The 11,021-nt window shown below is 38.9% G+C and overlaps 1 protein-coding gene across 1 annotated transcript; it reads left to right on the top strand.

Moving 5' to 3' along the window:
- Nucleotides 1–3,567: 3,567 nt before the first annotated feature.
- On the top strand, nt 3,568–5,740 carry LOC109399413 (pescadillo homolog). The gene is made up of 2 exons (XM_019671851.3): nt 3,568–3,772; nt 3,843–5,740. The coding sequence occupies exons 1-2, from the start codon at nt 3,752–3,754 to the stop codon at nt 5,652–5,654; spliced, it is 1,833 nt and encodes a 610-aa protein (XP_019527396.3). The 5' UTR covers nt 3,568–3,751; the 3' UTR covers nt 5,655–5,740.
- The last annotated feature ends 5,281 nt before the right edge of the window (nt 5,741–11,021 follow it).

An 11,021-nucleotide genomic window follows, 5' to 3' on the forward strand; every position in this document is an offset into this window, starting at 1 on the left:
TTTCAGGGTTGCCGAAAACTGCCAAAAACTACTTCGCATGGTGATTTTAATTTCAAAATGTGGTGAAATTCCCAGTTTTTGAAAATTTGTATGAAAATGAGGAGTTAGTATAAAAAAAATTTAAAAGCGGTAATAGTCATAAAAAACACGTGTCTTTCGAAGAAAAATATAAAAAAGGGGGGTTAGGTCAGACGGGAATGGTCTATTTTTATAATCTGCTGGTTCAGACATAGCGTGTGCGGCTGTTCCTTTCGAAAACGATAGACCACGTGAACTTTTGTGCAAAGCCCCGTTTTGAAACATTTCAACGATCGCGCGGTGTTGACGTTTCAAGAATTCTGACAATAATGGGAAAAAAATCTGATATGTCAAAATATAAATGAGGCGTGTTGGCAAAGGAATCTAGTAAATAGTAAACTACCATTGATAACAATACAAATACAATTAGTTTAATGGGGTCAATTGAACCGATGTTAAAATAAACATGCAATAATATTTGTTGTTATGTAAACAAATTTCGCCTTTGAAAAACCAAAGAATTGGGTTTTTAAATTATGAAAAATATATTGATTACACTAGTTTACAAAATAAAATGAAAGTCGTGAACTTCTGTCAACGACCAAAATTTTTGAAGCATAATTTAGTGCTGATTTCGAAACCGTGCTTTAAAAAATTTAAAGTAGAGCAGTTTTTGAGTTTTAGCTCAATATCGAGTTTTACAACTTTTAAAAATATGGAATTTACTAAAATTCAAATATCTTGCGTTTTGTTCAACCAATTTCTAATCTTTTTCCATAAATTAAAAGCTGAACATAATACCATTCGACCATCTGAATGCAGGTTTAGCGTCAGATTGATGATTTTCAAGATATTGGCGAGTTTTAGGGACGATCTTCTTAAAGTTTAGCCAAATTTCCAAAAATATATGAAGAAATCTATTTTTTTCAATAAGAAAAAAACAATCTAAAAATTCTTTCTCAACGTTTATTTGACATATCATATGTAGGCAAGTTACAGTAAAAAATTCAGCTCAATCGGAGCATTGATTACGAAGAATGAGATGTGTGAAGTGAGCGACGTTGCTTAAAAATAGAACAAAAATCGATTTCAAATCATCAACCTTGTATGATAAGTCGAAAAAATTTCTGCACTACTGTAATTTTTTTCCTTCGCGTTTTCGAACTCAGGGCATGATTCTACATCAAAAATGATCATCAGCTTACCGAGTTCAAAAATGCTGTAAACTAGTGTTATTTGATTTTATACGAAAGAATACCTTTTTCTGAGCCACTATGATTTTTTTCAGATTTTTAGAACCTTATTTTGGCACCTAAAATCAATTTCAAAGAGATTTTTTGAAATCACCTTTTGACAGCTGGGCAACTGTTTGACAGCTCCACCCAGTACAAACGGCGACGAGGGGTGGTTCGACAAATTGCTCCCATACAAACTTCAAATTCATTTTAAATAGGTTCCCGGGCTCCAAAACTCATGAAAATTTGGATTTCAGCTCAGTTTGACATGCAGATTCAGAATATCGAATTATCTCAACATCGTTAAAGAAGCCAATTCATATTTCTCGGTAACATTTTTCTCCAGCATTTACAGATACTAATGGCCACAAGAATTGTGAACGATTTATGGTATGGATCGAGGTATGGATCATACGACCTGAGGTCTGACTTGTGATATTTGGCAGTTATTTGAAAAGTTTGAAGATAGATCTTATCAACAGCTGCCAAGCAATACATACCAGACAGACATCAGAGTGTTTGACTCTTATCATAAAATGTGCATATCATTCTGGCGGCCGTTAGTGCTGGTAAATGCTGGATATAAATGTTAGCGGAAAATATAAAGTCTATGGATTTTCAAAAGCGAAAACTGCTTACAAATAACAACAAATATTATTGTATTTTTATTGTAACAACGATTCATTTGACGCCATTCAATTAATTGTATTTGTATTGTAAGAACAAAGAAAAAACATTAAGATATATTGTTATCTTTTGAAAATTGCCCTAAAAATGTCTCATAAAAACACAATACATTCTATTGTTTTTCGCGAAAAAGTGAATGAAAATTTTCTCAAAATTTTATGGTTAAAATCAGGGTTAAGATACATAACGACCACCATTTTTTATTGTAAAGTGCCATTTACCATTCGCCAAATGGTATAGAACAATAGAGGTGATGGTGAGTGTGCCGTGTAAATTACAGTATGTTTAATGGTGAATATTTTTCGAAAAAATGGTGTTGTAACAATAAAATGTATCGTATTTCTATGATATTTTTTATCAGGGACCCTATCACCACAGACAAACAGACGTAACAGCTTGAACGATTTTCATGGGAATCCATCACTCAGTCTACACTACCATCACCTGGTGGAAAAGTTGCACGAATCACTGTGTTGTGCAATATCGTCGACAGAAGGCGTGAAACGTCAAACGCATAGAAAAACGATGCGCGCGGCTCTGGTTGTGAAAGCCACATCTATGAAAATTTAAAAATAATCGTTAAAAGCGTGGTCGATGGAAATTTCTCAAGTTTTACGTCTGTTTGTCTGTGCTATTACCACAGAGAACAGACATTCAAGTCCAGTTTCGAAACTGTGTAAGGAATTTAACAGCCATTTGAAATCGGCAACACAAGTGGCAATAGCGTGGCGCTGCAATCGGTTGATTTTCCATACTAATTTTATTCACCACTTGAAATGTTTCAATTCACCACTGACTGTGGCAATATGGTGTTTGGGGGCGTTAGTGTTGTCATCGTGTATTGGTTTGCAACCTTACTCAAGAAGGCATTTTATGAGACGTTTCAAATCAGCTGTTTTTTGAATGTTTACCAGTTTTGAAGTCCAACCGCTGGGCCCATTTATTTACATTTTCGCTAGCATAACATGTGATACAGGCCCATCCAACAAACGGGGTTCATTTAGCTGCGAAAATGCGTCAATCCATCCACTATAATCAATACCCGTAGACCGTGGGGATGTTTTTTCATCTGCTAGTAACATGATGCAGCTCGGGGGATTGATACATGCCACATTAGAAACCGAAACATCTTTGCCAGCTAAAATCTGATTGGCGCTCACCAAATGTTATGCTACTTTTCGCGAAAACAAAAACATCAAATGCAAACAATAACAATTAGTGGCCCACCGGTAGGACGTCTCGTAAAATAGCTTAGTAAAGATTCAAATCCTTACACAAATTTCCGAATGAAATTTGTTCTAGCCTAGATGTCTGTTCTCTGTGCTATTACTGTCGACCCCCTCGGAAAACCAATAGGCCTTTTCATTTGACGTCTAAAATCAGCTGATTTTTCGGGCCTTTGACAGTTCTCCTACGAGAATGACAGTTTAGCGTTTGCGCCTTTGTTCGGCGGTTGTAAACAGTGGCATACACGGACCTGCCAGCTGAGAAGGCCTATATAAGTTTTACAGATGATTTTTTACCCGAAATGCGGCCCTGGCTGATAATTGTTTAACATCTCTCAAATATCGTTTCGCATCTTTATTGGTGCTAAGCCAACTGTCATAACAAACGTGGCTGACCGCAGGACACATTCCAAAACATTCTTTTTCAGCACCAAGTCGCAAGCATGCTCTGTGTTTGTGACTGCATCCTGAGAAAATAAACCTGAATTACTTGGAAAATAGAGGTTTATTATTAGGAAAAGTGTATAAAAGTGAAAAATAAGTAGTTTTTCTTAACTTCCGCTACGAAAAAACCGGCCGTCCACAATGGTCAAGCGAAATCACAAGGTAAGTTGAATTCCCTGTGCGTTTTGAAGGTTATGTTTATTTACGGATTTTGCGTTTCTTCCCTACCCAGTACCAATCCGGCGAGGGTGCCCAGTACATGACCCGGAAGGCCGCGATGCGAAAGTTGCAGCTCTCGATGCAGGACTTCCGTCGGCTGTGCATCCTAAAGGGTATTTATCCGCGGGAACCAAAACACCGAGTAATTGCCCAGCGCGGAAGCACCGACATCAAGATTCTGTACCACAGGAAGGACATAACATTTCTGCTGCACGAACCGATCGTATGGACGCTGCGAGATCGGAAGATTTTCAACAGACGAATCGCCCATGCTCGTGCCAAGGGAAACAATCTGCTGAAGAACGTTCGGATGGCCAACTATCCGGAGATTAAGCTGGATCACATTATCAAGGAGCGATTCCCGACGTTCATCGATGCGATCAAAGAGCTGGACGATTGCATGACGTTGCTGTTCCTGTTCAGCACGTTCCCGGCTATGAAGGTCGTTACGAGAGAGATCACCAGCTTGGCGAGACGGCTTACGATTGAGTTCATGCACTACGTGATTGCGTCCAAGGCGCTCCGGAAGGTGTTCGTTTCGATCAAGGGCTACTACTTCCAGGCGGAAATTAAGGGCGAGCTGGTGACCTGGATCGTTCCACACTACTATCCGTTCCAGCCGCAGAGGAAGGAGTATGTCGATTTCAAGATCATGAAGTCGTTTGCAGATTTCTTCACAGTGATGGCCGGATTCGTCAACTATCGGCTGTACAATTCGATCAACATGGTCTATCCGCCGCAGTTCTCCGTGTCTATAGATTCCGATGAGAGCCGTTCTAACGAGGAGACCTTTGTTTCTGAGCGTATTGCTGCGCTGAACATGGATTTGTTGAGATCCGATCGTCAAGGCGCGGAAGAAGAGGATGAGGAAATCGACCTGAAACTGCTGGATAACGATAAAGACTCGGAACAGGTTCGCAAAATGCACGAAGAAGCCCTGAGTTTGAACAAACTGAAGAACTTGTTCAAGGGTTTGAAGTTCTTCATCAATCGGGAAGTTCCGAGGGAACCGTTGGTATTCATTATTCGTTGCTTCGGAGGTAGAGTGTCCTGGGACAAGCACCTGTTTGTCGGATCCACTTTCGACGAAACGGATGAAACCATCACCCATCAGATCGTGGATCGTCCAAGCCTCAGCAATCAGTACATCTCCCGGGACTACGTCCAGCCTCAGTGGATCTTCGACAGCGTCAATCAGAGGAAACTGCTTCCCACAAATAACTACTTCATTGGCGCCGTTCTTCCTCCACATTTGTCTCCGTTCAATCGAGACGATGCCATCTACGTTCCTCCAGAGGAAGCAGCCATGCAAGCTGGAGATGAATTCGAGAAGCAGGAACGTGCCGAAGGCATCTCCGACGACGAGGACGAAGACTTTGGAATGGAGGAAGCCCGCAAGCAGGTCCAACTAGACTACGCCCTAGTCAAGGCCTTCAGGGAGGAAAAGGCCGAAGCTTTGAACAGTGGCGATCCCAAGGAAGCAGAAGCAGAGGAACGAGAAGATGACGACGATCAAGAACCGGACCAAGAAGACGCCACCAAACAGAAGCGCCAGGAGAAGAAACAGAAAATGGCCGTCGTCAGCGGTAAGGTGTTCAAGGAAAATCCTAAGGAGCAGAAACAGCTGACCAAACAGGAGGAAGCACTGCGGGCGAAAATGGTCAAGTCCCGGCACAAGAAGCTGTACCGCAATCTGCTCGATAAACAGAAGAAGGCCTCCAAGGAGGCGCACCTGCTGCGCGAGAAACGGCAACAGATCGATAAGCAGAAGCGACAGGAGCAGACGCAAAAGAGGAAGGCCCAACGGAAGGAAATTCTGGCTTGAGGTCTTCGTCGGTGACTGTTGTTTTCGTTAGCAGGTAAGGTAAGAATATTCAGTTGTATATGAATAAAATAACTTTAAATTTAGAACTGATTTCAAAATATATTTTTATGAGAAATCGCCATGGAATTGCATCCCTTTTGAAAAAGATTCTTTATATCAAACTAAATACTAATAGAATTCTTTACAGAACTGCATGTCGAAAAATGCAGTACGCAGGCGTACGATGTTTGCCGGGACAGCTAAATAGTTTACACCATACATTACAAATCCGCGACACATACACGACACGGCGGTTAAATCTTGGGTTAAATTAATTTCTGTGATTGGGGGAAATCCTGGACGAACTTTCGAGAAACTATAGAGAATTTCTGATGAAATCTCTGTTTGAATTTCTGCAGGAATCTGCAAGAATGGCTTTCAGCCTTTCCGTTAGAATCCTTATAAAAATCTCTGAAAGAATTTGTAGAAAAATTTGGAACAATTTCTGGAAGGAAATGTCTTGAAAAAAATATGAAAGAATGTAAAAAAAATCTTGGGAATTTCTTTAATAATCTTTTCTAGAATTTCTAATAGAATACTTGGAGAAAATTCTAGATAGCTTCTGAGAAAATTTTGAAGGAGTTCTGAATTTCTGATTCTTAATGTATCCGTGCATCATTAAAAAAAATCCATGAGGTTATTTTGAGAAAATTCATGAAAGGTTTTCTAGATGAATGCTTGAAAAAATTCTGGAGGAATCTATGAAAAAACATCTGAAGTAATTCGTAGATGGATTTCTGGAACAATCTATGCAAGATTGTTTTTAAAGGAATTCTTGAAGTAAATTCTAAAAGAATTCATGCAAAATTTTTGGAAGTTATCCTTGCACGTTTTTTAAGGAGTTCTTGAAGAAATTTCGAGAGGACATTCTAAAGTCAACAGGAATCACTAGAAGTTTTTGTGAAAAAATTTCTGACTGAATTTCTTTGGGATTTCCTGGATGATTTTTTAAAGTAAATCTACTGTAACAAGACTTTTGGAACCTCCCTCGCTAAACGTACCGTACGATCATTTTGCTTGACGATGGGCCAGTGTAGGCCTGAACCGTCGCTTGTCCGGTCGCCTTTCGTACTCGCATTTTTTTTTTCCATAAATTTTAATTTTTATTTTGCAGCATTTGGTGGGGCAATGGGCAGTCCAAAGCCGATGATAAGGAGGGGTAATAGCTGAATAGTCTTTGCTGACCACATAAACGCCATGGGATAGGAAAAGCGTATTTTGGTGTGCCCAAATCAACTGTTTCCAGGCAACTTCAACCGGGGGAACCTCAATTACATTGCTCCACAGCAGTTCCTGGCAAACGAATTGCCCAGTGGCCACAAAAATCAATTATTTTAACTATTTAATGTAAACACTTAAAAGGGTCCACTATAGGCTCCGTCGGCAGCGTGACAGCCAACATGGAAATCAAATGGGGGGCCACTATAGGCGCCAAGCTATTTCTAAATAATCCCATAAAGGACCCCGGTGGGGTCCATTATAGGCAACAACGATGCGCATTTTCAAATGCGTATTTGACTGTAATAATTTATTAATATTGAATATTTGACGGTCTTAACATAAAGAGGGGACATGAAACTTGTTACAAAATTCCACTTTGGAACAATCCACTAACGTAACATAGCAAAAATGCCGCAGAAGTAAATTTCGATGGCTTAGGGGGGTCCACTACTAGTACCCAAACCCTCCAAAAAAGAAAGGCCCATGGAGTGACAAATTTCTTAGCTATGTCACTCCCAAAGTTGGTGTTAAAAAATCACTTACACTCACATTAACACATCTACATAGACATATGTAATAGGGGAGAAGCACCAACATTTATAAATGCAATAAGGCAGGAAGTACTTGATTTAACATTGTGTAGTCCGAAAATCTCGGAAAAAATAAAAAATTGGCATGTATCTGATGAGGCATCATTATCATATGCAAATCTTATTCGAGTATGAGGCTGGTCAACAACTCACACAAACTATAAGAGATCCCAGAAAAACAACCTGGGAGCTTTACAATTCAGCTGGAGTAAACACATTACAAACATCCTCAAAATCATGCACAGAACTTGAAGAAAGTTCAAAACAAATATCAAATTTGATTTTGAATGCATTTAATAAAAGTTGCACTGCTAAAGAACGCTCAACAAACAGAGATGTTCCATGGTGGAATAACCGATTAGCCAAACTTCGAAAGAAAACCCGGAAAATGTTTAGCTGGGCTAAACGAAATCAACAGTGGGGCCCATATAAGGAATCCCTTACTAATTATAATAAAGAAATAAGAAGATCAAAAAGGATTAACTGGAGGCGTACATGTGAAAGCATTGAAAATACTCCAGAAACCGCCAGGTTGCAAAAAATCCTTGCAAAGGATCATTCTAACGGGTTGGGAACACTGAAAAAAGAAAATGGGATTTTTACAAATTCTGCAAATGAAATGTTAGAGTTGATGATGAAAACACATTTTCCCTGTTCAGTAATCAATTCAACTGAAGACCAAAGTTCAGCTGTAACAGAAACTGGCGTTATTGAAACCAGGACGTATGATCATGAAATACTGAGCGGAACAGCTGGATCAAATAGAGACAGGAACGATAGTTGCACTTTGGCCAAACAAATATTTACTGAAAAGAAAGTTGAATGGGCGATTGACTCCTTTGCACCCTTCAAATCACCTGGTAGGGATGTAATTCTTCCTGTACTACTGCAGAAGGGAAAGGCGATTTTAGCACCTATTTCAACTAAACTTTTCCAAACCAGCTTATCTTTAAGTTACATTCCAGTAGGGTGGCGACAAGTACGGGTGATTTTTATCCCCAAGGCCAATAAAAAGGATAAAACACTGCCAAAATCATTTAGGCCCATAAGCTTATCGTCTGTACTACTAAAAACTATGGAAAAAATAATTGATGAGCACATAAAATCATCATATCTTATTGAAAATCCTCTCAGCAAACACCAGTTTGCCTACCAAGAGGGTAAATCATCAGTAACAGCATTACACAAGCTTGTTACAAAACTTGAAAAATCTCTCAATGCCAAGAAATTGCTCTTTCTGCTTTTCTTGACATTGAGGGAGCTTTTGATGATTCATCTCATAATTCAATAGCAACGGCCATGATGAAACGAGGTTTCAATAAATGTATTGTTGATTGGATTAATGAAATGTTAGCCAAAAGGGAGATATCAGCAAACCTTGGAAGCTCCTCTATATCTGTTAGAGCAGTGAAAGGGTACCCACAAGGAGGCGTCTTATCACCTCTTCTGTGGTCTTTGATAGTTGATGATCTTCTGAAAAACTTAGAATCACAGGGATTTGAAATAATTGGTTTCGCAGAGGATATACACCCTCATTCTTGTTTACGGACGTATCCACTTTCGAACGTTTTTGGTTCGATCGAATCAGTAGGCCATTTGATTTTGCTGGCGTAAACGGGAATGCGAACGTTTTTCGTTCGAAAGTGGATTCGATCGAAAACAAGAATGAGGAGTCATAATAGTGCGTGGGAAATAAAACCAAATTGTAGTGACTTGTAAGCCATTCGGTAAAAGCACCGAACCCCTCGAAGGGTTTTCAAATAAAGTGAGAAGCACAGAGGACAGAATGTATGAGGAGCAATAAAGATTAATTAGTTTTAGCTTGACTATGAACACACTCGGTCGTCATTATTTACTACGAGAAATACTTCGTTTACGGGATGTAACACAAATCATCGCAAACAGAATGCAAACTGCTCTAAATTGTATCTCATCGTGGTGTGATAGGGAAGGATTAAATGTAAATCCTTCAAAAACTACTATTGTACCATTTACAAAAAGGAGAAAATTTTCTATAAATAATTTATACCTGAAAGGCATATCTATAGATCTTTCAAATACAGTCAAGTACCTCGGAGTAGTCCTTAACAGCAAACTGAATTGGAATTCACACCTAGAGCAGATAATCACAAAAGCGACAAATGCTCGTTGGATAAGCAAAAAAAACATTTGGTAAGTAGTGGGGATTGAAACCGAAAATGATTTATTGGATCTTTTCGGCAATCGTGAGACCCAGGATTACCTATGCCTCACTGCCCAAGTAACCACGAAGCCGTATATAAGTGCATCAATTTTGCCATATATTTATATTTAAAATTGTGTATATAATGCTTCATTACTTTAAACACCTCATTGAAGCAATATTAAAGTCGAAAAGGGCCCCACTAAAATCAAATTAGTGCCACATACTGCAGCACGTTGACAGCCATTGCTAAAGTGACATAAATGCATGTGCTGTACATTTGCATTTGCACATGCTTAATACGTGCAACACGAAAAACCAAAACAAAAATCTATTTTTAGCACCGTTTCGTTATCGACAGCACTGATGCCCCCACACATGAATGTTTTAACCATCATTTTTTTGTTGCCGGGTCGGGAGTTGAACCAGAAGTGTTGAAGACCGCTAGATGAGTTCCATACGTGCTAGCGCCTCGAACCGTTTCTGCTGCAGTGAAAACAACAGATATTTCATTAACTAAAAGGAAACTGTTCTTCTGTCTCAATCATTGCAGTAGAGGGCAAAACGACTATGTTACATATGACAATACAGTATTCTTTATCACATTCTGATAAATTACTGATAAATACATAATTCATTTTAGAAGATATTTAATCAATATAAGAAAAATAAAACCTCGTTTAAAACACCCTTCGCACACTGCTCATACGCTAATTGTGATTTCCATCATTATTGGCATGTGATAGCAGCCTACAGAAAAGGTCATCTCTAAAAAGGTTTAGCTGTCGTTGATAGGTGGCTCAAACGGGGATTAAGTTGGTCGGGAGTCGAATCTGAAATGTTGAAGACCGCTAGAGTTGACCGTAAAGTTGTTCAATCTTCTTGATTTCATTTGTTTACCATTAGAGTCAAGCTTTTATAATTGTATTGTTAGAGCAAACTTTGCTAGTTTGTACATTGCATTTATTTAGTTTTTGAAGTGTTGAGTTATTGAATTATCTTATATCACCTTTTAATGAACCCTAATGTAAAGAAAAATGCAATGCATCATTACATTGATAATGCCAATCTAAAGGATTATTGCATGACAAGTGTGGAATTACTGCATTTAGCATTACAAAGGTTGATATTCAGTCTAATTCGTGCAATGATATAATGCTTGTGGTTACTTGGGTGGTCTGGTGGCAGAAAACCACAGAATCCGTCGCTCAGAGAAAACTAGAAAGATTACAAATACTAGCGACTCTCTCAATAACTGGAGCATTGAGAAGCACCCCTTCATTGGCATTGGATGCTTTATTACACATGCTTCCATTACTTCAATTTCTACAATTT

This window comes from Aedes albopictus, chromosome 2 (assembly GCF_035046485.1).
Source record: "Aedes albopictus strain Foshan chromosome 2, AalbF5, whole genome shotgun sequence".
NCBI classification, from domain to species: domain Eukaryota; kingdom Metazoa; phylum Arthropoda; class Insecta; order Diptera; family Culicidae; genus Aedes; species Aedes albopictus.